At 44.7% G+C, this 27,065-nt stretch overlaps 1 protein-coding gene across 1 annotated transcript; it reads right to left on the bottom strand.

Moving 5' to 3' along the window:
• Positions 1–1,105: 1,105 nt before the first annotated feature.
• On the bottom strand, positions 1,106–25,330 carry Ccdc198 (coiled-coil domain containing 198). Its single transcript, XM_032918019.1, has 6 exons — positions 25,111–25,330; positions 23,787–23,869; positions 12,960–13,046; positions 11,612–11,710; positions 9,393–9,570; positions 1,106–1,338 (listed from the first exon to the last, which is right to left on the bottom strand). The coding sequence occupies exons 1-6, from the start codon at positions 25,328–25,330 to the stop codon at positions 1,106–1,108; spliced, it is 900 nt and encodes a 299-aa protein (XP_032773910.1).
• Positions 25,331–27,065: the final 1,735 nt, after the last annotated feature.

The following is a 27,065-nucleotide window of genomic DNA, read 5'->3' as shown; positions in this document are numbered from 1 at the left end:
CATCATGGTGATGTTTCTTTAAAAGCTCACTTGTATTTATATAAGTGTATTCTCATCTATTTTTAATAGGATTTAATTTGTCTTTATGGATGATCAGTTGATTGAGATAGGCTTTTGTTGTGTAGCCCAGGCTGGACATGAATTCCGGATTCTTCTGACTCAGTATCCTTGGTACTGGGATTACAGGCATGTTATTACCATGTTGTTGCTTTCTCTCTCCCTTCCCCCTCCTCCTCTTCCCCACCGCCCTCTTCCTCCTCCTCCTTCTCCTCCTCCTTTTCCTTCTTCTCTTCCTCTTCCTCTTCTCTCCTCACCCTTCTCCTTTGCCTCTGGGTCCAATTTTCTCTGTGTAACCCTGGCTGCCCTGGAGCTCACTGTGTAGACTGCCTCAAACTCATGGAGATTTGCCTTCCTCTGCCTCCTGAGTGCTGGGATTACAGGCGAGTGCCACCATGCCCAGCTACATGTTTCTAAAGGCAAAAACCAGTGTCAAGTTTTAAGATGCATGATGTTATTAAAAGTCTCCAGGATGGACATTTTTTTGGTACCCATTCTTTTCGTTGGCTAGCATTTGGCCTATGACTTGCATTAACTGATCGGAAATGGTAGAAGTGGCTTAGGATGGGTTCAATGACTACATACTTGTCATATCTGTGTCCTCTGGCTTCTTCTAGCTGGGATATTTGTTGTAAGACACACTGGACTGGTTTAAAGGAAAAATTTACTACCTTGCTGCACAGACTTTGTGAAGAGATTCCAGTTGTCTTGTGCCCCTGCTCAGACCTGTGTGAGTCCAGTCTTAGCAGCCATATGATGTCCAATTACATAAGCTATGTTAGGAGACCAACAGAACAACCTCATCGAGCCCAGCTACCAACAGAAAAGAGAGACAAACAAATGACTTTTGTTTCAGCCCCTCAGTTTTAAGGCGTAAGAGTATAGCATACATGGCAAGGCTATTAAACCACAAGACTCCGGATGATATCTTCTCTGCATTCCCAAATACCTCACATCCCTCAGAGTAATCCATATGCAAATATGAATGGTTTTATAGAAGAGAACAAGCCGAAGGCATTCCGTGCCCTCACTCCCTGGGGTAGCTTTGTTATGCACTGTCGTAAAAGTCATCATAAAGAGGGATCTTCTCTGTCTTGGTCCTCACCAGTGTTTGTGATCTCCTCTCCTCTTTCTCGAGCTCACCAGAGTCAGAGCTGGAACTGTTCCAGAAAAACCGCCCCTGGGCTTCTTGTGCTCGGAGCCATGTTTCCACTTTGCCAGTGTTCCGGACAAAATAGTCATCCTCTGTGAGATAGTCCAAGAATTCTTCATCCTGGGCATCTTCTGCAAAAGAGCAAAAGTTTGTATGTTTTTTAAAAATTTCTCCTTAAAGGGGTTGGGGATTTAGCTCAGTGGTAGAGCGCTTGCCTAGGAAGTGCAAGGCCCTGGGTTTGGTCCCCAGCTCCGAGAAAAAAAAAAAAAAATTTCTCCTTAAGAATGATTATTGAAAATGATTTTATTATTATAGAATAACTTACTTGAAGGAATATTAGAAGGAAAATATTAACCTTTTCTGTAATAGCTCGGTTTGTAGAGTGTTCGATTAGAATGCACAACACGGACTGCACATAAAAAATGGGATGGTGGTAAATGCCCATGTTCCTAAAACTCAGGGGGTGGAGGCAGGAGGTTCAGGAGTTCAGGGTCACCCATTGACAATACACACTTTCATATTTTTTTCATTAAGAGAACCAAAAAATGAAGGAACCAACGAGTAATCAGAGGAACTTTGGACACAGGAAGTAATGGCAACCCCAACCTGGGAACTACTTCAACCACGAGAGCTTAAGCGTGCTAGTTATCTCTGTCCTCCAAATGAGCTGTGGACTGCAAGCAACATCACTGAGAACAGAGATTTTCTAGAACGTCTGTAACTGGATGTAGAGCTTTGAAGTGGGAAGAAAATAGCTGTTAGCTGTGGGTTCTAATGTACTATCAACGATAGCTTAAGTCCCATAGCATTCTTGGGGCCAAGATCACTCTAGCCTCAGATTGTTTGTGATACAGACTCACACCTTCAGTCTCATCCTTCTCACTAGTGATGAACTGTGGAAACGGTTCCCAAAAGTGTAGTCTTGTCACTAATAAGGTACAATATACACAGTCCTGGGAACAAGCAGTGAAGCTTGAGGTCATCTGAGCTAGTTGTCACAACATTCTTATGTGTGATAGTGTACGGTTTATAGATTTAAAAACAGTAAAAATAAAAACAAAAATCATGACCTTTGGAAACCTAAGTGGATTTTGGCGTGCAGAGTGGAAGCCAGTGTATAAAACTCCAGGATTAACCTTCCCCCACCAGCCCCAGGGGAAGGAAATGTATTCTGATGTGTACTAAAGGAATAAGGAGTGATTTGGATGGTATAGGAAACAGAAAGCATGAGAAATGCTTGGCCGTCATGTATTTTATAAAAGGCGGTTTAGAAAAATCTATCATTGCTACACACACACACACACACATCACAGTAGTTCAAAGACAAAGCTACAAATCTATTTAAAAACTAGAGATTTAGTAGTTAAATAGTATAGGGGGGAATGGAGAAGGTTTAGAATTGTGAAGGTGACATTGAAATGATAGGTTCAGGGTGACCTTTTTCTGAAAGATAAGTTGTTTCCGTCTATGATGTTGTGATGGTTAATGTTGGCTGTTATCTTGCTGGGTTCCAATAAGTATTGAAGAGACCAGCCTCGCCTCTGAGCATGCCCAGGAGGGTTGTCTGGGCTAAGTTAATTGAGGTGGGAAGACCCACCCTGAATGTGGTACCATCCCATAAGCTGGGGCCTTGGACCAAATAAAAGAGAGTGAGCTGAGAACATGCATTTATTGTCCTCGATTCCCGACTGTGGATGAAATGTAGGCAGCTGTCTCCTACCCCTGCTGCCATACTTCCCCACTGGTCTTCATTAACTGAAACTGGGATCCAGAATATATCCTTCCTTCCTTAAGTTGCTTCAATGAGACAAGTAACTGATGTAGACATCAATTCCGTTTTCTCTTATATTTTATCCAAACTCTTATATGTTTGTCTGAACCTTACAGTTTCTGTGTGTGCACTGGGGGTGGTGAAGAATATGGTGCATGTGGAAGCCGGAGGTTCAGGACAAGTGTCACTTCAATGGCTCTCCACCTGAATTGTGGAGACAGGGCCACTCACCGAACCCAGAGCTCACTGACTTGACTAGGTGGGTTGGCCAGCAAGCCTCAAGGGTCCCCCTATCTCTGCGTCTCTAGCCCTGGGATAATAAATGCATACTGCCATGACCTGACATTTTACATGGGTACTAAAGATCCAAATTCAGGTCCTCAAGCTGGTGGGACAAACACTTTCCTGGTGGAGCCATCTCCCTAGCTCTTATATGTCCTTTTATACACATGAGATTAACTTTACATGAACCCTACATGACTGATACTATTGATCTCCATTTTACACACATAAAGATAGGGTCACCAAAGCGAAACAATACGTGTACTTAGATATTCTTTTAAGACTTAGAGCAATGCAGAAAAACCTACGATCGAAAGGCTGCCGTAGGAGACTCTGTTCTAGGAAGAGTAAGATGGGCCTACTCCCAGAGAGGGCGCACTGTTGGATCTCAGTCGAAGATCTTGATTCCAGTAGCTGTGCTTTTCCTCCAACTGAATCCATGTCATGCCTCTGGACAGCACATGGCCACACGAACAACGTAAAATTCACAGAACCGCACATCAAAAAGAGCGAAGCTCACTTTATGCTGTACATAGCTACCTATTTTATACGAATATGTGTAACTTATCACGCGAATAAATAAAAACAATTTAAAGGTGGCTTTGTTTTAAAGAAGCAGCAGAAAAGAAAGCTCAGCTCGTGTCTCCCAAAAGGCTAAAATTCCCGTCTTACCTTCTGGAGGGAAACAAGAAACGGTAGATAAACCATTAAAGCAGTGAGTGCTGGAACAGAGGATCCTCCATTGTCAGACCCCAACTACCAGAATGCTCAGGGCTGTAAGTGAGCTTGGCTGCGTTCTACTCCCAGGAGAAAGCGAAGTCAACCACTTTTAGAAGATGGGGAAACAGTCAGAGAGGTCCCGTGTGATCAGTAGGAGGGGACCTTTGTTAGAGCCAGAGGCAAGAGTAGTCAAGTGTGCAGCCTCTGGGGTGAAGCATCCTGAGAAGTTTCATCTCTCACTATCTGGCTGTGACCTCGTTGTGGACCTGTCCTTTCAAGTCGATATTAGCCCAAATGCTCGAATTACCCTAGATGCACAGAACACATGAAACTCAAGAAGGATGACCAAAATGCGAATGCCTCACTCCTCTTTAAAAGGGGAACAAGAATACCCTTGGGAGGAGATAGGGAGGCAAAGTTTAGAACAGAGGCAGAAGGAACAGCCATTCAGAGCCTGCCCCACATGTGGCCCTTACATATACAGCCACCCAATTAGACAAGATGGATGAAGCAAAGAAGTGCAGGCCGACAGGAGCCGGATGTAGATCTCTCCTGAGAGACACAGCCAGAATACAGCAAATACATAGGCGAATGCCAGCAGCAAACCACTGAACTGAGAACGGGACCCCCGTTGAAGGAATCAGAGAAAGGACTTGAAGAAAGAGCTTGAAGGGGCTCGGGACCCCATATGAACAACAATGCCAAGCAATCAGAGCTTCCAGGGACTAAGCCACTACCTAAAGACTGTACATGGACTGACCCTGGACTCTGACCTCGTAGGTAGCAATGAATACCCTAGTAAGAGCACCAGTGGAAGGGGAAGCCCTTGTTCCTGCCAAGACTGAACTCCAGTGAATGTGACTGTTGGGGGGAGGGTGGTAATGGGGGGAGGGGAACACCCATAGAGAAGGGGAGAGGGAGGGGTTGGGGGATATTGGCCAGGAAACCGGGAAAGGGAATAACAATCGAAATGTAAATAAGAAATACCCAAGTTAAAAAGATGAAAAAAGGGGTTGGGGATTTAGCTCAGTGGTAGAGCGCTTGCCTAAGAAGCGCAAGGCCCTGGGTTCAGTCCCCAGCTCCGAAAAAAAAAAAAGAAAAAAAAAAGATGAAAAAAAAAAGAGTTTATACCTTTTTATACTCAAAAAAAAGGACAATGACAGTGTACAGTGTACTTACATAAGTTAAATAAATAAATCTTAAAAAAAAAAAAAAAGCAGATGGGAATAATCCTGACCTCTTGTGGTCCGTAGAGGAAGAACACAGTAATGTGATTAAAATCGCTTTCCAAATGCTAGCTCTGTCCACTGTTATCCCAGTACCTGCAAATTTCTGTCTCCAGGGCTGTGTATCATGAGTGGGAGCAGCAAGAGAATGGGAAACTTTATTGAATCACAGTCTCCCCATCTTCAAAGAAATGCATGGTGATACCCCGCTTCCTGTGTCATTTAGTTTTCATCGTCAACTTGACTGGACAGACTCTTAACATACCCTAAATATGCATGGCACCATCCCATAAGCTTGGGTTCCGGACTGGGTAGAAAAGACAGGAGAGAGCAAGCTGGAGGGGAGGGCCAGTATCCATCTCTGCCTGCTTCCTGGCTGCAGACACAGTGTGACCAGCCTCTCCCGCCATCATGTCTCCCCAGCCATAAGGGACTATATCCTGGAACTGAGAACCAGCAAGCTCTTCCTTCCACAGAACTCTTGTCAGCAGTTTCATCACAACAACCAGAAAAGTAAGTAATAGATTTCCCTGTCCAGCAGCTTCAGCAGCAGGCAACAGTGTTGCTGCAGGGATCCTAATTAACTGTGATCTAATTTAAATGAGAACAGTTAGAATTTTTGTTTTTACAAAGTACTTGTCTATTTATCTATTTGTCTGTCTGTCCGTCTATCTATCTATCTACCTATCTACGTATGTACGTACATATGTATGTATGTATGTATCCACCTACCTACATATCTATCTGTCTGTCTGTCTATCTATCTATCTATCTATCTATCTATCTATCTATCTATCTATCTATCTACCTACATATGTACATACATACATATGTATGTATGTATCCACCTACCTACATATCCATCCATCTGTCTGTCTGTCTGTCTGTCTGTCTGTCTATCTATCTATCTATCTATCTATCTATCTATCTATTATCTATCTATCTATGTATCTATCTATCTGCTCTATTGCATGTATGGCTGCATGGCAGAAGAGGGCATCAGATCCCATTAAGGATGGTTGGACTGGAGAGATGGCTCAGTGGTTAAGAGCACTGACTGCTCTCCCAGAGGTCCTGAGTTCAAATCCCAGCAACCACATGGTGGCTCACAACCATCTGTAATGGGATCTGATGCCCTCTTCTGGTGTGTCTGAAGACAGCTACAGTGTACTTATATAGAATAAATAAACAAATATTTAAAAAGGATGGTTGTGAGCCACCATGTGGTTTCTGGGAACCAAACTCTAGACATTTGGAAGAGCAACCAATGCTCTTAACTGCTGAAGCATCTCTCCTGCCTCTTGAATTTTTAACCTCATGCTAGCAAGCTATTGTTTCTAGAAGCATTTCATCAGGCATATTCACATACACACCCAGTCATTGCAAAGAAAAAAAGTTCTATAGACTTTAAGGGTTGATTGCACTTTCTGAGATCAAGTCCATCTGAGGTCGGCTGATCTCCACAATCATTTGGAGAACTAGAGTCTTCCTCCTCCACCTCTACCTAGAGATGTTGGTCCAGGATGAGGATGGCAGCTGGGAAAGTCCCCACTCCCTGGGGGATTCTGCTGCAGACTCAGTTTCTATTTGTTGAGACAGATGTCCAGAAGCTGACTCCAGCTAGGGTTCCCCTTTCTGCTGCCACCCTAGAAAGGCCCTGGGTAGGGGCATATGAAGGCCAGCATCTGTGAGCTTCTTCACCTCCCATCAAGAACTCGGGAATGTGGCCTTCTCTTCGAAGATGGGTAAGGGCTCACAGCTTTAGGCCTGCATACTTCTCAAGGCTGTCCTAGACAAAGGTGTGAATGCTTAATATCCGGGGGAGGTTGTGGTAGCGGGTAGGTCATGAAAATGTGATCTTGAATTCTGGCTGTGTTACATTACGCGTGACTGCTAACTCTTCCCTTCTAGTTGTGTGAGAATTAGAGGAGAGAGTGTGTCAAGGCCAGATCGCAGTACCAGCTGGTTGCTGTGCTTGTGAGATAGGGTCTCTCTGTGGAGTTCAGTTTGGAACCTGAACTCACTATGCAGTCCAAGGGATTCATGATAGCCAAGGACTGGGATTACAGATTTAGTTTTGAGAGAGAAGGGTCAACAAATCACAGCTGGAACAGACTGAAGCCTCTTAAAAAGCCTTAGGAAAGCAATGGAAAACGCTTGTCCATAGTCCCTCCTGGGTCCCTCCAAGCCTGGCACATTTTCCCTGGCCCCTGCTGATATAAGTGTAATTAGCCTTGTTCTCTGGTGATGGCTTGCAATGCTTAACTTTAGCTGAATACCTTTTTCTTAGTTTAGTCAATATTTTTTTTTTCCGGTTGCGAAAGTTATTTATTCCACAACGGAGCCCATCTCTGTCTGAAACTGGGGTATGGGAAAAGTGAATGCCCCACTTATTCTGCCTTCTGTCTAATTAATTTACTGCTTAAGAATCTTACTCTCTGGTGTGGGGACAGCGTCACTTTCAGCAGGAGAGTTTTGCATCTTAGAGCTCACTTGGCATTTCTGTAGTTCCATCAGGGTCAGCTCTACTGATGTGGGGCTTTGCCCCCAGCATGGCAACCTCTGTGTGTGAATGTTACAGGATTCCGGCAGCTCTCTTCTGGGGAAACACATACTGGGAAAACTTAATGGGCACTCCAATTGGTAGGCAGCCTGGCAGACAGGTTACAGAGGAGGATGGCTGTTGGAGAGCCCAGCACAATCCAAGGCTAGATGTGGAGTTGGCTGGGAGAACCATGGGAGATACAGTCAGAAGGTAGCCAGTGGCCAGATCATGGTTTGAAGTCCTCTGTTAAGGAGTTGAAGTTTTATCTTTAAGTTCCTAGAGATCTGTGTGTGTGTTTTTTTAAAGATTTTACTTATGTATGTGAGTATCCTGCTGCTGTCTTCCGACACACCAGAAGAAGGCATCAGATCCCATTACAGATGATTGTGAGTCACCATATGGTTGCTGGGATTTGAACTCAGGACCTTTGGAAGAATAACTGCTGAGTCATCTCTCCAGCCCCTGACTGCCTTTTTTTTTTTTAAGAATATTTATTTTTATTTATGAATATGTATTCCTGTGATTGTATGGAATGTGTGGGCAGGTTCTGGAGGAGGCTGGAAAACGGCATCAGATTCCCTGGAGCTGGAGTTTCGGGCAGTTCTGAGCCACCCCACATGAGGGCTAGGATCCGAACTTGGGTCCTCAGGAAGAAAGGCCATTCAGCTAACTCTCCAGCCTTGGTGATTGCTTTCTAAGCAAGGGAGTGGTATGGTCAGATCTGCTTTATATGGGGTTACTCTGCATGGGCAGAGTGCTTCTAGAACTTCAGAACGTGGGGCTGGGAATACAGCTCTGGCCTGAGTGACGTGGGTCATGAGGGCTTCCCCGATAGAGATGGTGGCTGCTGTGGGAGCCAGGTGGAGAAGGCAGTGGTGTGAGATTGACTGTTGACATTCTCGGGGACCCGAGAAGGCTGAACTGCTTGGCCAACGTTGCTTTGAGGGATAAGGGTCTGAGGAATGTATGTAGATAGCTTCACGTAGCTGTAAGAGCCTCTGGTCTCTCACACTAAGATGATTCTATGAGCCTGTCTAGGGATCCCAGGAGTGCCCAGAAAGCCCTTAGCAACTACAGAAGGAAGGAGCCTCTATGAAGAGCTTAGGGTTTTGTCTTTTCCTCCCAGAGATGCAAAACACAGTGCAGCATGCCACTCACTCTGAAATGTCACATAGTGACAGCTATGGCTGTTGGAGTGCCCAGCACAATCCAAGGCTAGAGTGTGGAGTTGGCCGGGAGAACTGTAGGAGTTACATAGGTAGGTAGCCAGTCGGTGGCTGGATCATGGAAGGTTTGAGTCTTCTTCCCCTGTACATCATGGACGCTTATTTGATGACGTTTAAAACATGCTACAATCTCAGTTCGCAAAATACGGAGGCTGGGGGCGGGGGTGGGGGTGGGGGTGTACCTTGAGTCTCAAAACAAAACTAGGGAGCCAGTGATGTAGCTAGGCTGGCAGACAATTTGCCTGCCACGTATCAAGCCCTAGGTTCAATACCCAGCATGGCATCAACAAAGCCAGGGAAGAGTGGTGCACTACAGTGCTGGGGAGGTGGGGGCAGGAGGATCAGAAGATCAAGGTCATCTTTGACTACATAGCGAACCTAGCCTGGGCTACATGAAAATCTGTCTTAAAACAAAATGGCTCACCTAGGTCTGGGTCTCCGTATAGGTTTTCATCAGGCGGTATGATGAGAACCTCATAGCCGTCGCTCCTTGCCTTGCTCTGGGTGATTTTATTGCCATCGTGATCCTTCAGCTTTTGCATATCACGCATCGCTTTACTCAGAAGACTCCTCCTCAACTCCATCTGGGCCTGAAATGATCAGGTAGAAGTGGTTAATGCTCCCCCAAACAGTCTTCCCCAGGACAGATTAGCATCTCAGCAACATCCAAAGTGGACAGCTCACAGCCCGGGGCACCCTTGGACACAGCAGAGTGCTTTTCTTCCCACCGCGTGGGGTGGGAACGGTATTCTCCGACTCATTGGGAGAGAGGTGCGCATGCTCACTGTCTCACAGAGGCACGGCCAATGGAATGAGGAAGCCTGTTCGCCTCTGTCTGTAGGTGAGGTGTATGGAACTGCAGAGGACACAACCACAAGGTGCTTCCTTAGAGAGGGGGGTTAAGGGTGGGGCATTGCAAAGCTTTACTAGAGAAAGCGGTCCAGCGTGTCTTCCTAAATTCAGACGTTGGAAACCTATCTCCACCCCAAGCTTCATGCTAATTTGTAGGTGGACCTTTAAGAGATGGCTCGGACTGGAGAGATGGCTCAGTGGTTAAGAGCACCGACTGCTCTTCCAGAGGTCCTGAGTTCAATTCCCAGCAACCACATGATGGCTGACAGCCATCTGTAATGGGATCAGATGCCCTCTTATGGTGTATCTGAAGTGTACTTATATAAAAAAAAAAAAAATAAATAAATCTTTAAAAAAAAAAGAGCAGGCTTCCTCTTAAAAAAAAAACAAAAAAAAAAAAAACAACAAAACAACAACAACAAAAAGAGACAGCTCACCTTCAGGATAGAGTGAAACTATTGTCATAGGAGGGGGTTAGTTCCCCCTGAAAGAGCTATAAAGGTAACTTGGCTGCCTTGGCTTGCTCTTTCTTGCTCCTAACCCCTCACTCTCCAGAACCCTGTCACCTTCTGTGTCCCCTGCTCCTGCCGCCTCTTATCAACTGCCAGTGTCTCAGTCTTAGCCTTTTCCACCTCTAGCATGGCGAGCAGTATCTTCATTATCTTTTTTAATTAACACATTTTGGTATTCTCTTAGAGCAGCAGAAAAGGAAACAGGGTTTCACTCCATAGCGCAGGCTGTCCCAAAACTTTCTAGGTAACCCAGGCTGGCCTAGACCTTGTGACAATGCTCCTGCATAGCTTCGCAAGCACGGGGAGCAAGCATGCCCAGCGCCAAGTGTCTCTCTAAGGAAAATTCTGTGGCACGGATTACAGGAAGAGGCCTGTGTACCAGAAGAAAGACCGACTTCTTTTCTCTAAGTAAATCAAGAAACGAGTATTATGAATCTACCCTAATTTCTGACTGCAACTGGAAGGTCAAAGGACAGCTTGTTTATTAAAAAACAAAACAAAACAAACAAACAAAAAACCCCTGTAAGTTTGACTTTGTGATGCATATCTTTAATCCCAACAATGAGGAGGCAGGAGGCCATCTTGGCCTACAGGGTGAGTTCCAGGCCAGCCAGGACTACATAATGAAACCTTCGGTCAAAAACAAAATGAATAGCAATGAATATCCTAGTAAGAGCACCAGTGGAAGGGGAAGCCCTGGGTCCTGCTAATACTGAACCCCAGTGAACTAGACTGTTGGGGGGGCGGCAATGGGGGAGGGTCGGGAGGGAACACCCATAAGGAAGGGGAGGGGGGGGGATGTTTGCCCGAAACCGGAAAGGGAATAATACTCAAATGTATATAAGAAATATTCAAGTTAAAAAAAAAAAAAAAAAAAAAACAAAATGAAGAGACAAAGAAAAAGGGACACTCCAGGGACCAGTGAGATGGCGTAGTGACTGAGGGAGCTTGCTGCCAAGTTTGACAATCTGAGTTTGACACCTAGAACCCTTACGATGGAAAAAAATAAAATCTACTACAAAAAGTGGACTTCTGATCCCCGGGCATTCACTGTGGCACATGGGTGTGCCCTCTGCCCCCACAACCTAAGAAAATAAATGTTAAAAAAACACCCAAAGGGATCAGGGCTGGGAGCAAAGATCGTCTTCCTGTTTCCTCCAGCTCAGGCAGTGGCCACTTGGGCTCCAGGGCTGAGCGCAGACTGGACTTGGGGGGCAGTGGTGATGCATGCCCCCCATAGTTGGTAAAGCGACCCTCTTCTCGTTACCTCTTGTCTTTTATGGTTTATCTCCAGCATTTTCATCTTATGTAAATACTGTCTTTTCCCAGAAGTGACCAGGGGAAGTTGAATTTTCTCATTTTCCTGCTGTGAAAGATGACATGTTTATTAGTTTGGGGGGTCATTGTTGCTGACTTCTGCAATCCCCAGCCTTCAATCCTTCTAGGAGCAGGAGATCTTAATCCTTTGTAATCCATAGTGATCTCCTGTCATGATAAAGCTATACCGGCGTGTGTCCCTGACAAGTCCTTTGTATAGCTGTCCGTGAATGAAGTGCCAATCTGCTGGGTCTCTAATAGTGTTTTAAAGGTTCTCCTGGAATGCAAGGTTTTGACAATTTCATTTTGATATTCTCACTTTAACACTGCACACCCCCCCCCCAACAGATACTTTTAATAATCTCTCTAGAGAAGTGTCCGGATTTGATGAGACCTTCCTTTCTCTTCCCGTGTCTTCTACCATTGATTAGCCGGCTGTGGCATGAGAGGAGCACCCCCAAGTGGTTCAGGGGAACTTATTTCTCTACAGTTTGTTTTCCTATTCCTATTTGTTTCCTATTCCTATTTGAATATAAGCGCAGGGAGCACGGCAGTTAAGGGAGGCTTTGAGATGACTACTGATAAGTCTGGTGCTCTCCCCTTAGTTTGTCATGACATTCAGTGGCATAGTGGTTATCGAGGGCAAGCAGTGGTGAAGGACAGAGCTGGTGACAACCCTTTGTGCTGTCCTGTGTTGGCCGGTGCAGAAACTTAGGGAGGCTGTCACAACTGCCAGCACCCTAAGCGTGAGCTTGAGGACCTGCAGTACCTGGGTGTCTCTTACCACCCCGCGTCAGTGTCTGCCTGGCTCCAGAACGAGTCAGGACAGGGTTTGAAAAGGACCCCTACGAACAGCTTTCATTTTGGCTCGGCAGGGCGAAGCTAACCGAAGACCTCCCCTGGGATTTCGTTTTGATGAGGGTTGGTGGCACGGAAGTCAGGAACAACTTCTGGATAAGCTGGAGTCTGAAGGAGTGTTTTAAACTCAGGAGGAGTGAAGGGAAGAGCTGTGCTCACTTCCCCCCCAGCACAGATGAAAACGTCTAGAACCATCAGTTCTAAGATTCCCTTTTCTCTGTCTGCCACAAAGCAGACAGAGCCTGGCCTCACCCGAGAGTGGAGAGCACTTGCCAGTTGGAAGCAGGCATAGGCAAGCGCTGATGCTTCAAACATTCTACCCGCAAAGGACTGAACAGTCTGCTTTGGCTTTGAACTCCTGTGTGAAGGGGAAACTTGAAAAGAGCGACTCCCCCACTCTCACCCACTTCCCCCCGAGTCTGCAACTGCCCCATGCTCACCTTTGGACTGGGCTTTGTACTGGCTTTTTGCTGGCACAGAAGCCTTTCAGAGGAAATTGCTTGCGGCAGGTCAATGGGTTCAAGCTTCTAGAAGTCCAAAATTTAGAGTATTCAGCATCCCTCATGCCACGAGACGATGAAACACAAAAGCAGGTACAGTAAACTACCTGATCACTGCGTAGAAGCGGCACGTACTCCTGCGCATGCGCAGGGAAGGTCATACCCACAGTGTCCCCGCTGTCACCTGTGAGAAGCGCTTTCTGACCTACCGGGTTCTTTATTGTTCTAGCTCATTGCTTCCAGTGAGTTATTAATTAAAATCCTGGTCAGGGAGTTGAGCGCTTTCCCCTTTGTATGGAGGTACCATGTTCAAAGTCACCAAATAGCTGGGCTCTTAGCGATGAAAGAAACTGGAGACACACCCGATCTTCCCTTAACCACCCAGTGCTGTCCCAGTCCTGATGAAGGTCTCTGGGAGCCTCCTTCAGGAATCGTGGGTGACAAGGCACACTTAAGAGAAAATACAAAGCGTTAACAAATGGTAGGGTCATTTGTTCCTACCAGGGAGTAGGCTTTATGGAAGACATTTATTGGAACTTAAAAGGATCACTGAAACTGAGTAGGTGTATATCCATGGGTGTAAATCACCCCTCCGCTTCCCCTCCGTGTGTATGTGTGTGTGTGTGTGTGTGTGCGTGCGCGCGCGCGCGCGCCCTCGCCCGCATGCATGTGCATGCATGCTTATACAGGTACACCCATCAATATGTGTACCTGTAGCGACCAAGGTATTGTTCTATAGCTCTTAACCTCACTGCTTTTTGCTTTTGAGACAGGGTCTCTCACTGAGCTTGTAACTTTTTCACTAGATGGCTGGCCAGTCTGCTGGCTTTACAGATGTGCCATAATTGAATTCGTTCAGACTTGGCTTTTTAGTTTTTTGGGGTGTTGGGTATCTAAAGTCCGGTCCTTATCCTTGCAGAGCAAGCACTTTACCCACTGAGCCATCACCCTAGCCTACTGCCCAGCCTTCCTTCACCACAGAAGAATCTGGGCTCTACAAAGTGGAAGACAAAGCCTGTCTCCTCACGTTGACATGCAGAGGGTGTCGCAGAGTTTATTCACTCAGGGAGACAGAGCTGAGCTCTTCACATCCAGGAAATCTCCATCTGCGGCAAGGACTGTCGTCTGCCTTGGTCTCACCAGAGAAGCATCCTCAGCCACCTCAGTCATAAACACTGGTGACTCTGAGACACAATTCCCATGAGGACCTTGTAGCTTAACTCAGCAAAGAAGCAAGGAGAGGTGACCAAGAGAAGCTTGCTTGTTCTCCTCACTCTTAGCATTTCGGGGCATAAGGATGCTAGCTCAGGATATAGCAGTTGATTGGGTCGGAATGCTGGAGGGAGAGACTAAGGGGGCGGGAACCCTCCAGACACCTGTGGGAATCGATGACAGTCAGGGGCTTGGCTAATGGGAGAACAGAAAGGTTTGTGTCTCCTCCACATGGGTGAGTCTTTGGGATGTGTGCATTCACGAGGCTGAATGGCCGTGTAGACATCATCTCATACCATGTTCATGAGGCAATGTACCACCGTATGTCATCCTCTGGTGGACCTCATGTATAAATGATAAGGGTCCCATTTCAGAAAGGCTAGTGATCTGTCCAGGTTTGCCCAAGTGGAAAGGGGCATTGCTAGGACTCGCGCTCCGATGTGTACCCAGTCTCAAGTACATTCTTCACCTCACTGTTTGCCTCCTGGAAGCTTGATCCTCAGGATGCACTTGCATTTCAAAACAAAGCGAGGCCCTTCACTGAGGCTGGAGATTCCTCAGGCTGGGGTGTATCTCGGGAGTAGAGCTCAGAACTCCCCCAGAGACGCTGAGGATGTCTTTAAAGGTTGGAGTGTGGAGTGATCCCACGTTGCCCCTTGTGACTGAAGGAACTGCGTCGGAGTAGATGTGTGTATGGTGTGAGCAGTGTGAGCACTGAGTCGGAAGAAGCCAAGGTATCTGGGTCATTTAAAAACTAACCTCTGGGCAAGGCTTCCGGTGTGATTCTAGTACGATTGCCTAAGCCGCAACAGGCCCTTTCCTTTGTCCTCAGCCTTCTATTTAGGCTCACGTTTCTGATCAAGGTTAAACCATATAGCTATTGTTAAGAACTCTCTAGGCATCTATCTACTCTCTGGAAAAGGAACCGGAAGAACCACACGTTTCCTTTGCCAAGCCACTAGGTGGCAGCAAGTGGCAGTACAAACAGGCGTCCACCTGCCAAGAACTCGATCTAGGAAGCCACACGGAGAAAACAGTTGGGCAAAGCGGCTTGCTGTAAATATGCCAGCCCAGTGACATTGCTTCAGAATCCTGGTTCCACACACACGTCCCTTTCCCTACGGAGGAAGGAGGTTTTCTCTTCATCACACCGGGAGGAGTTGTTTAGGGAAACGGTAGTGGTGGTACTTTTTCATTTTTTAATACTAAGAAATATATTTGCCTAAAAATTTCTGAATTACTTGGCTCTTCAACACACGACCAAGATCATCAGCTGGAGTATGTGCTAGGGCTTTGGGACTGGAGGATTGAGTCAGCCAAACACCTCCCACCTCTGCCCTTGGTGATAATCATTGGCCGAGGACCGAGAGACGAGGAAGGTGGGCCAGTGCGACTTCAAGAAAATGTAGCATTTGTCTGGTGCAGCGACTTAACGTGTCTTTTAAGACTCTGGGAAGTAGAGAAAGGGACACTATGCCAGCTTTATGTAGATGATCATGGAGACAACTTAAAGCCCAAGAAGAATTTCCGATCGAGTCTTTGAGATGCAGTTCTTTGCTCTTAGGAACTATCCACGAAAACCAAGGGGGGCGGGGGAAGTTTACACGACATGATTTGGCTTCAGCACAAGATATTTCCCTAGATCAGAAAACAGAACAGAAATGCAAATATCTGTGGGAAGCCAGTGCATAAGACACTGAGGCCAGGCGATGGCTCTGAGTTGTTTATACTCAAAAAAGGGCATCGGAAAACGCCATAGAAGACCCAGGCTCACAATCGGAAATCAAGGCTGAATCCTCCACCCAGGCTGCTCACTATGAAAGCTGCGGGCCTGAAGTGGGACTGAGTAGCAAAGTGTGTTGTTTTAACATGAAAGATGCCATGGGTTCATTGCCCAGTACTGAAAAGTGAAATAAACGTATCTGGGGATGGATGGATGGCTCAGCAGATAAAATGCTCACCATGAAGGTGTGAGACCTACTACGCGGGAGTTGGAAACGGGATGCCCAGGATAAGTGGGCTGAACTCCGAATTGGTGAACTGCAGGTTCAGGAAGAGACTCTGTGTCAGCAAATAAAGTAGAGGACGATTAAAGAAGATAGAGGACATCGGCTTCTAACCAATGCTCGTGCACACGCACACGCACACACACACACACACACACACCATACACACACATACACACACACACCATACACATACACACACACACCATACACACACACATACACACTCACACACACATACACACTCAAATATACACACCATACACACACACGCACACCATACACACACAGTCAAACACACACACCATACATACACACACACATACACACCACACACACACACAGCATACATACACACACCATAATACACACACACATACACACCACACACACACCACCCATACATACACACACATACACACTCACACACACACACACCATATACACCCACACCACACACACACACACACACACCACATACACACACACACACCATACCTACACACACCCTACACACACACTCACACTCTCACACACACACACCACACACACACACATACACACTCACACACACACTCATGCACACACACACACCATACATACACATAAACACTCACACACACTCATGCACACACACACACCACACACACACATATACACACACACACCATAAACACACACACACCATAAACACATACACACACTCACACTATCACACACACACACACACACACACACACACACACACACACACACACACACTAAACACATACTTCAACCTGAAAGCTGGAAGATTCATTTCACAAGACATAGCAAAAGGTTAAGACTCTATAGCCAATGGACTCAGAATTGGTAAACGGATAATTTCTAAGAAACACTCAGAAAGAATAAGATACTCAAACCAACCCAGACCTTTAAATTAAGCTAGTAGGAAAAATTATCACTTGCCTTAAAAGTCCAAAAGTCTAAAATGGTTTTTGCTAAGCGTTAGGGGACTAGAGCAATTCTGTGTTATAACAAATGTCTCGGAAAAGAAGGACGAGAAATCTCATTTTTAACAAGACTAATTCAATCTTGATGGCAAGGCTGATCTAAAACTGTGTTGGAAAAGTGTAGATCCATCTCCCTCACTAGAGCAGATACACTGAGTCTTAGGAAATTCAGTTCAGCAATGTATGCATGTACTTATCTCATGACCAATTTGGGTTTATGCCAGAAATGCAGGCATAGCTCAGCATTATAAACTCCCCATTGTATTAACTAGAGAACAGGAAACCTATGGGATTATTTATTTCTGGGTGGGTGGACATATCCCTGTGTATGCGTGTATGCAGTTTTTTTTTCTCTTTCTTTTCTCCATCTTTATTAACTTGGGTATTTTTTATTTACATTTTGATTGTTATTCCCTTTCACGGTTTCTGGGCCAATATCCCCCTAACCCCTTCCTCTCCCCTTCTATATGGGTGTTCCCCTCCCTATCATCCACCCATTACTGCCCTCCCCCCAACAATCACATTCACTGGGGTTCAGTCTTGGCAGGACCCAGGGCTTCCCCTTACACTGGTGCTCTTACTAGGATATTCAATGCTACCTATGAGGTTGGAGCCCAGGGTCAGTCCATGTATAGTCTTTGGGTAGTGGCTTAGTCCCTGGAAGTTCTGGTTGGTTGGCACTGTTGTTCATATGGGGTCTCGAGACCCTTCAGTCTCTTTCAGTCCTTTCTCTGATTCCTTCAACGGGGGTCCCGTTCTCAGTTCAGTGGTTTGCTGCTGGCGTTTGCCTATGTATTTGCTGTATTCTGGCTGTGTCTCTCAGGAGAGATCTACATCCGGTTCCTGTCAGCCTGCACTTCTTTGCTTCATCCATCTTATCTAGTTTGGTGGCTATATATGTATGGGCTACATTTGGGGCTGGCTCTGAATGGGTGTTCCTTCTGCCTCTGTTCTACACTTTGCTTCCCTATTCCCTCCCAAGGGTATTCTTGTTCCCCTTTTAAAGAAGGAGTGAAGCATTTGCATTTTGGTCATCCTTCTTGAGTTTCATGTGTTCTGTGCATCTAGGGTAATTCGAGCATTTGGGCTAATATCAACTTATCAATGAGTGCATACCATGTGTGTTTTTCTGTGATTGGGTTACCTCACTCAGGATGGTATTTTCCAGTTTCATCCATTTGCCTATGAATTTCATCAAGTCATTGTTTTTGATAGCTGAGTAATATTCCATTGTGTAGATGTACCACATTTTCTGTATACATTCCTCTGTTGTAAGTCATCTGGGTTCTTTCCAGCTTCTGGCTATTATAAATAAGGCTGATATTAACATAGTGGAGCATGTGTCTTTGTTATATGTTGGGGCATCTTTTGGGTATATGCCCAAGAGAGATAGAGCTGGGTCCTCAGGTAGTTCAATATCCAATTTTCTGAGGAACCTCCAGACTGATTTCCAGAATGGTTGTACCAGTCTGCAATCCCACCAACAATGGAGGAGTGTTTCTCTTTCTCCACATCCTTGCCAGCATCTGCTGTCACCTGAGTTTTTGATCTTAGCCATTCTTACTGGTGTGAGGTGGAATCTCAGGGTTGTTTTGATTTGAATTTCCCTTATGACTAAAGATGTTGAACATTTCTTTTTTTTTCTTCCTTTTTAAAAAATTTATTTATTTACTTATTATATATAAGTACACTGTAGCTGTCTTCAGATACACCAGAAGAGGGCATCGAATCCCATTACAGATGGTTGTGAGCCACCATGTGGTTGCTGGGATTTGAACTCAGGACCTCTGGGAGAGCAGTCAGTGCTCTTAACCTCTGAGCCATCTCTCTAGCCCACATCCTACTCTTTTTTTTTTATAAAGATTTATTCATTTATTATATATAAGTACACTGTAGCTGTCTTCAGATACACCAGAAGAGGGCATCAGATCTCTTTACAGATGGTTGCGAGCCACCATGTGGTTGCTGGGAATTGAACTCAGGACCTCTGGAAGAGCAGTCGGGTGCTCTTAACCGCTGAGCCATCTCTCCAGCCCGATGTTGAACACTTCTTTATGTGTTTCTCAGCCATTCGGCATTCCTCAGCTGTGAATTCTTTGTTTAGCTCTGAACCCCATTTTTTTAATAGGGTTATTTGTCTCCCTGCGGTCTAACTTCTTGAGTTCTTTGTATATTTTGGATATAAGCCCTCTATCAGTTGTAGGGTTGGTAAAGATCTTTTCCCAATCTGTTGGTTGCCGTTTTGTCCTAACCACAGTGTCCTTTGCCTTACAGAAGCTTTGAAGTTTTATGGGATCCCATTTGTCGATTCTTGATCTTAGAGCATAAGCCATTGATGTTTTGTTCAGGAAATTTTCTCCAGTGCCCATGTGTTCGAGATGCTTCTCCACTTTTTCTTCTATTAGTTTGAGTGTATCTGGTTTGATGTGGAGGTCCTTGATCCACTTGGACTTAAGCTTTGTACAGGGTGATAAGCATGGATCGATCTGCATTCTTCTACATGTTGACCTCCAGTTGAACCAGCACCATTTGCTGAAAATGCTATCTTTTTTCCATTGGATGGTTTTGGCTCCTTTGTCAAAAATCAAGTGACCATAGGTGTGTGGTTCATTTCTGGGTCTTCAGTTCTATTCCACTGGTCTATCTGTCTGTCTCTGTACCAATACCATGCAGTTTTTATCACTATTGCTCTGTAATACTACTTTAGTTCAGGGATAGTGATTCCCCCGGAAGTCCTTTTATTGTTGAGGATAGTTTTAGCTATCCTGGGTTTTTTGTTATTCCAGATGAATTTGCAAATTGTTCTGTCTAACTGTACGAAGACTTGGGTTGGAATTTTGATGGGGATTGCATTGAATCTGTAGATCGCTTTTGGTAAAATGGCCATTTTTTACTATATTAATCCTGCCAATCCATGAGCATGGGAGATCTTTCCATCTTCTGAGATCTTCTTCAATTTCTTGTATGCGGTTGTTTTAATAGATGGGGACAGAACCGATAAAATTGAACACTCAGCAGTAAGCCTAAAAGAAATGCCTGAACTTGAGTGGCACGGTGCCAGGTGGCTCTCCTTGGACTCACCAGACCCACCTACCCACTTGCCAGCAGTTCTGCCTGTACCCATGCAGCAGCTTCCTTGCCTCTGGCTTCCTATTAGGTGTACCCACTGAGGAGATGATGACGAGGTTAGGTATTTGGGCTTCTGGTTCATCACAAGGAAGCATGGGGTGCCCATGTCTCTCAGTGGAAGGTCACTCTTACCCTCAATGCACCTTCCTCTCCCTGACTTTATCCTTTCAGGTTCTAGAAATCTCTCGCTTTGCCTTAGCCTGGAGCTGGTTACCTGTCAGCCACCTCTAATCCTTTCTGCACTGTCTTTGACTATTCTCTTGGCCAGACTTCTGTGCAAGGAGGGTTGCAAAGGAAAAATTCCTGGAACTCCTGTAATTTCAGTGTGACTCTCATTTCCTTGAGACTTTGGTGCCAGCGTGTACCAAATCCTACTCTGTATATTATATATGTTCAGTATCCCTTGCTTGAATTTCTTGGGACCAGTGGTGTTTCCAATTTGGGATTTTATTTTTGCTTTCCAAATATTTGCATGTATATAATGAGACATCTTGGGAATGGGACCCAAGACTAGACACAGTTTGTTTCACGTGTTTGCTAGGCACAGTTGGCTAGGCATAACTGAAGGTGATTTTACACAGTATTTTCAGCGTTTCTGCTTTTTGGCTGCAAACCATCGCTCGAGATCGGGAAATTTTCTCCTGTGGTAACGTCAGAGTTCAGATAAAACTGGATTTTGTACCACTTTCAATTCACATGTTAGAATTAGGGAACCTCAAGGACAGTATCTGTAGCTTGGTGTAGGGGGGTTGGGTGGGGTGGGAAGGCACGAGAAAGAAGGTCTGAGGGAATCAGGGCTGCTGGGATGGGGGTTGCAGTGGTTAACAGGTTGTTCAGGGTGAGCCTTATAGGGATGCTGAAATTTGAAAAAAAATTTTCTGGAAGGCAAAGAATTATCCAGCTAGACTACCTGAGTCAAACTGGGTCGGGGGTGGCGAGGAAGTTAGTAGGAGGACATTTCTGTTAGACTGAGAAGATGGGCGGGCCAGAGGGGGCTGCTGATCAACATGGATGTGTGTGGGGCGGGGAGGAGAGGCCTTAGTGATTAAGAGCCCCTAAGCATAGAAGCTTAGTTCTCACCTCCAGGAAGAGGTGCTCCTTTAGGAGTAGAGATGTTCAGGAAGTGGAAATTGCCAAATACCCAACTCGAATTATTTAGGATGCAATTAGGTTTGGTTTAATAATTAAAAATACTTTTAGAATTTTCTTTGGCAGAGACCAGGCTATTAATTAGCATGTCATGGGAACCCAGCATTTATTATTCTCTCAAAAACCCATTTGTGGTGAAAAAAAAATGTGCCGAGCCTCATTTGTGAAGATAATTATAGATGATATCTTTAGGAGCGTCTGCCAAGCTCCTGGTGATTTCCCTTTTATCTGGGAGCTGACTCCAGAGCCTGCGGGGCGTCTCCTCTGCCCACATCGTTACAGCACGAGCGTGTCTTCTGCTCCCAATTCATTGGGTCAGAGCTAGAACCATTAGTAAAGCTGAGCCAATCAGATCTCTCCTCCACAGGAATGTGGAATCCCAGCCACGGTCAGGCAACTGTGTCCATTCGATTGGATATAATAAAATTTAAGTTTAGGGTGGCCGCGAGGCACAGAAAACACTGATCTTTGGGGGGAAATGAAAGCACGTTTGTAGTATAGAACTTAGGCGAGCTATATAGAAGTTTGCCTCTCAGAACTTTGCTAAGTCTAATGTCTTCCGGCTCTTGGGTTCAACAAAAGTCCCAATATTCTTATAACTAAGCACATTGATATCTTTGTACACTTGGCATGTTTCCCTTTCCTGATGACAAGCCTCTTGTCCTTCCTTCCTTCACTACTAAACTTTTGTGTGGCACGTATTGTCAGTGGCTGAATACGTAACACTGAGTAAAGAAAGCGTAGTCTTTGTGCTCAGATAATGTGTCTTGATTCTTTTTGTTTTTTTTCTTTCTTTCTTTCTTTTCGGAGCTGGGGACCGAACCCAGGGCCTTGTGCTTGCTAGGTAAGTGCTCTACCACTGAGCTAAATCCCCAACCCCCATGTGTCTTGATTCTTTGATCTTAAGGTGCTTTGCTAATTTGCGGGTACAGTGTCAGACTCTGAAATATCCATGTCCTCTTTTTGAATTTAGGGGAATCAAAACCTAACCTTATCCTATTTAGGATTGGTAAATATTAAAATTATTCTGTGGTCTAGAGAGTACCATATGAATATATTTCTTCTGTTTGAGTTAGCCAGTGTCAGGGACTCATAGGGACATGTATTAAATACTCCCTTGAGAGGACATACTTAGTTTAGGAATAAAGTCGGCTTTAGGATCCTCAGCTAAGCTAGAAACACACTCATATTTTTAAATTAGACGTTGATAAATTACATTTACCATTTACTTTTCTTGAACTAAACATTATCTTTGCACTTTCTAAAATTTCTGGAAGAAATGCTCTTTTGGAACTAAAGGTAATAATCACTTCATAGTAATTTTGAGTTTTCAAAGAAGACAAGTCCGTAAGAACCGACTGAGACAACCGTCCTCAACAAAGAACTCCATTAACCCCTGGAACCAGTCTGGGCATCTGGCTGAATGTGGCAGGCAAGGGTTTGACTACTTCCTTTGTTCTGCTCACAGAGAACCCCATAGCTTCTGTTGCCTGACACTCTTTTCCTCTTTTTTTTTTTTTTTTCCGGAGCTGGGGACCGAACCCAGGGCCTTGCGCTTCCTAGGCAAGCACTCTACCACTGAGCTAAATCCCCAACCCCATGACACTCTTTTCCAAGGACCCACTCTGATCTCTTTCTCTTTTTAGGATGAGCTGTCCTATTGGAATTTATACTTCTCTAAAGGGAATAATTTTAAATCAAGGTGGATGCATTAAAAATTCTTTCTCTGATGTCCCTTATTCCCCTATCCCCTCTCTTTCAGTCAGTCATGATGTAGCCCTGGCTGGCCTCGAACTTACAGAGATCTGCTTGCACCTGCTTCCCAAGGGCTAGGGTTAAGGTGATGCACGACAATATCTGGCTCTAGAGTCCCTAACTTCAACAACTGCTTACAACATCTAGGATGATTAAAGGATGGGACTAAGGGGAGATGGAGACATTTACACTGAAGGGTAGAAGTACCAGAGGCCTGTGTAGTATTTGACTTAAATAGTTGTAGTAATTGCCATTTTCAAATGTTCAGCCAACCAAGTGCTACATTTGGGTCCTTTAAATCTCTGTCTATTTCCTTGTTCACATCCTTTTGGGGAGGGGGTTATGAGCCTCAGAAGTGACATCACTGCTAAAGGAAATTCTAATACTATGGCCTTTGCAACCGTCAATATTCTTTGTAACTGCATCTCATTAACAAGGCATTTAAGGTTCTTCTATGATTACGGATGAAAAGGGGTGTAAGTTATTAAAGACATTCCTTAAGAAGACTTTTAAATTCATCTTACTTGAATTCTTCGGGGTGGATGCCTTTTGATAATACTCGTTTCTTCATGTTTCAGTGGGATGTCTAGATACACGGCCCTGGATACTTGAAAGATTGCGGGGAGGGGCAATAATAAACCATTAATTTATTGTCAAGTTAGGCATCCAGGGTGACTATCTACACAGTTTGCATCTTTCAATTACACACGCCTAACTCACTGGTTGGATGCAGAGAGGAGACACACAGAGCAGGGCTCCTGCACGAATGCAGGTGACAACATTTTAGTCTGATTTATTCTTTCTGTATCACCCCGGGCTGGCAAAAAAATGCAAAGTTAACTATGTACTGGTCACAGGTATTACTCAAACACAGAATTTAGCCTGGAAAATAGAAACTTACCGATTAGTCTTAAGACATCTCCCTCTGTACTGGAAATGAAATCCAGGGTCTCACATGTACTAGGCGAAGTGCTCTATCTCTGAGCTCTAACTCCAGCTCACAAGTTCAATAGCATGAAATCCTCCCCCCTTCCCCAAATAAAGGGAAGAAGAGTCCATTTGTGTTACTGATACGGAATGTGAAGAAGATAAAAGATGACACAAATGTATGGAATATGTAACCAGATAACACATGTAAACATGGATTTCTCATCCCAAGTCAGCGTATCTGTTTTAATTATCTTTATGGTCACCAGGAGACATTTTTACACATCATAATCAATATCCAAGAACAACTTGCAGCCACTTTAGGCCCAGAGCTTCCCCATCAGTGTAGGAAAAAGTTTCTTAGTTCTGTGATGACCATGAAGAACATGGGGTTAAGAAAGGGTGACTCACCCACTGTCTCTCGTGTAATAAATCGATTCTGTTTGGGTTGGTTTCACAATTCCCATTGGAGAGGGCTACTCCTACACTCCTACTCTCAAAACTATAAAGCCTCATGCATTAAGTCCCCATGGAGACAACCGCTTAAATTTAGACTCCAACTGGAGCACTACTGCCACCATTTAGCACATGTGGCCTTGTAATTTCTGTGGCCTTTGCGATTGTCAACATTCTCTGTGACTGCACAAGGAAGTGGGCATAGGCATTGAAATCACCACAGACTCAGGTGAAACCAGACGGTGTTCCCTTATACAGAAGGGTGAAAAGCACTTTATCCAGAATTGATACAAGCATTAAATTTAACAGAAGACATTCACCTGACAAGCAATCAGTCCTCAGTGAAAAATATTCTCCTACATTTCAATAATCTAGATTTCCAGAGATCATGGAGACAGTCATGTAAATGTACCACAGCCCTCCCAAGTCCCAGACATGCAGCTCTCATGTTTGGTTTTGCCATACCTGCAGGGAGTCTTCCGTACCAGGTTTCTCGAAGAGGTGGTAGCTGTTCTAGAGTTTGATTTTGCTCCTGCAGTCTCGTGAATGAGTATGAACTTTTTTCTTCCAGGTTCCGATTCAATGCAAAGAACACAGGGCAAGTTGAGGGTGTCTTCGCTTCTTGGCTTTGTAAAGGTGTGACTTTGATCACTCGAGGGTGAGTCTTGGAGTGGCCCAGGCCCATGTTCCTTGAAGATATTGAGAAGAAAACCATGATGGAGAGGGCTTGAGAGCCTTTACAGAGCTCGATTTAAGTATTTTCAGGAGTTTACCTTGGCTTACCAAAGCAGGTGTTTCCTTCATGACATCTTCCCTGTTCTGTACCCCTGACACTAACTTCTCTGGCCACTTCCTGGGAGGTTGGTTTCCATGGAGACTTCCCTTCAACTTCTACTTTGCCATTCCAGAACTAAAGAATGCAGTTAAACATTGACTTGGTTATTCTACTCTCTGAAAAACTCAGTTACATGGAGAGAAGCTTTTATTGATCATTAAACAATTATCCAACCCCAGGCCACTCACAGAGCAGGGTTTTAGAGAAGTCTTAGAGGCCCCCTTTCATAGTAAACATGTTAGGAAGTACTAACAACCTGGATAAGCTAAGTTGTTAGAAATGAGAGGACAGATGCTAATGAGTTAGGGCTTTGCTAATCTATAATTTTAATTAGAGAATATGTCTTCCAGTTAGGAAAAGAAGCAGGGGTGGATAATGCTTCATCTGATTTTTCTGTCAATGATTTAAGCTACCTTTGAAGGACATGAGTACATTACAGGAGAATGAAAAAAAAAAAGTAAGGAAATTTTCCTCATCTCCCTAATTTCTTAAATAAGTGATCCAAATAAAAACCGTTTTCAAATAGATCCTATTTATTATGTCCTTTTTTTTTTCAAGTAGAAAAGAAAATGGAGGGAAATGTGCCAATGTCTTGAACAGTGGGCTTTGAGTAATGGCGTTATGGGTAATTTTTAGTTCAGTTCTTTACTCAGAATGGAACTCACGTCCATATTTGAATTGTTCATGACCACAATTCACAGGTGCTTTTGGCATACCTCCATAGAGGAATTAAAAATATTTTCCATGTTGTGAAATCTATTTATTAAAGAGCTATCATGGTGATTAGGAAATGAGACTCAGAAAGGATTAATTTCTTCAAAAGCTACACCCAGTACAAATGTTTATTGTTTTCTTTGCTATTGTTTTATTTTCTTGTGTGTGTGTGTGTGTGTGTGTGTGTGTGTGTGTGTGTGTGGTTGTGTGTGTACATGTTCAGGCCAGAGGTCAACCTTGAGTGTTACTCATCTAGACATTATCCACCTGTTCTTTTTTTAAAGACAGAGTTTCTCCCCATTGACTTATTGGGTTGGGTTGGCTGGCCAGCAAGCCCTAGGGATCTGCCTCTTCTCCCTCTCCAGCATTGGTATTATAAATGTACACTACTGTGCTTGGCTTTATATATGGGCTATGAGAAGAAACTCAAGACCTCATGGTTTCCCAGCAAACCCTGGACTGACCGAGCCATCTGCACAGTCCTATTTTGTCTTCTATGACAGTGTCATTCTGTGTAGCTCAGACTGTCTTTCAGGTCATTGTGTAGCCCATGGTGGTCTCAAATCGATGATCCCATTTCTTCCCAAGTGCTGGGACTATAGGCATTGCCCCCTACCTGGCCAGGGTAACAATTATTAAGGGAAGAGCACAGAGAAAAGAGGGTGATGAGGACTTGGGGAAGATGGGAAGAATCAGGAAGCAAGAGCTAAATATACCATTTCTAAAGGTGAGCAATCAAAGCCCTTAGCCTGGCACAGCTCCACAGGCAATGTGGCCTGGAGATTCCCCCAAAAAAGTACAGGAATTAGTAGGGTTAGAACTTGGGCCTTTGCCACTCTAACAAGCTAGGCTGGACCACTCATCCTTAATA

The sequence above is a fragment of the Rattus rattus genome, chromosome 12 (assembly GCF_011064425.1).
Source record: "Rattus rattus isolate New Zealand chromosome 12, Rrattus_CSIRO_v1, whole genome shotgun sequence".
NCBI classification, from domain to species: Eukaryota; Metazoa; Chordata; class Mammalia; order Rodentia; family Muridae; genus Rattus; species Rattus rattus.
The sequence above is the reverse complement of the archived record's forward strand: the minus strand, read 5'-3'. Positions and strand labels throughout refer to the sequence as shown.

Excerpts from the sequence above, each read along its gene's own strand:
- Ccdc198 (XM_032918019.1), bottom strand. The coding sequence starts at position 25,330 with ATGGGCCTGGGCCACTCCAAGACTCACCCTCGAGTGATCAAAGTCACA. Across the intron at positions 23,870-25,110 it reads GTACGGAAGACTCCCTGCAG|TATCCAGGGCCGTGTATCTA; the intron begins GTATGGCAAAAC and ends CAATCTTTCAAG. Across the intron at positions 9,571-11,611 it reads TAAACCATAAAAGACAAGAG|GCCCAGATGGAGTTGAGGAG; the intron begins GTAACGAGAAGA and ends TGATCATTTCAG.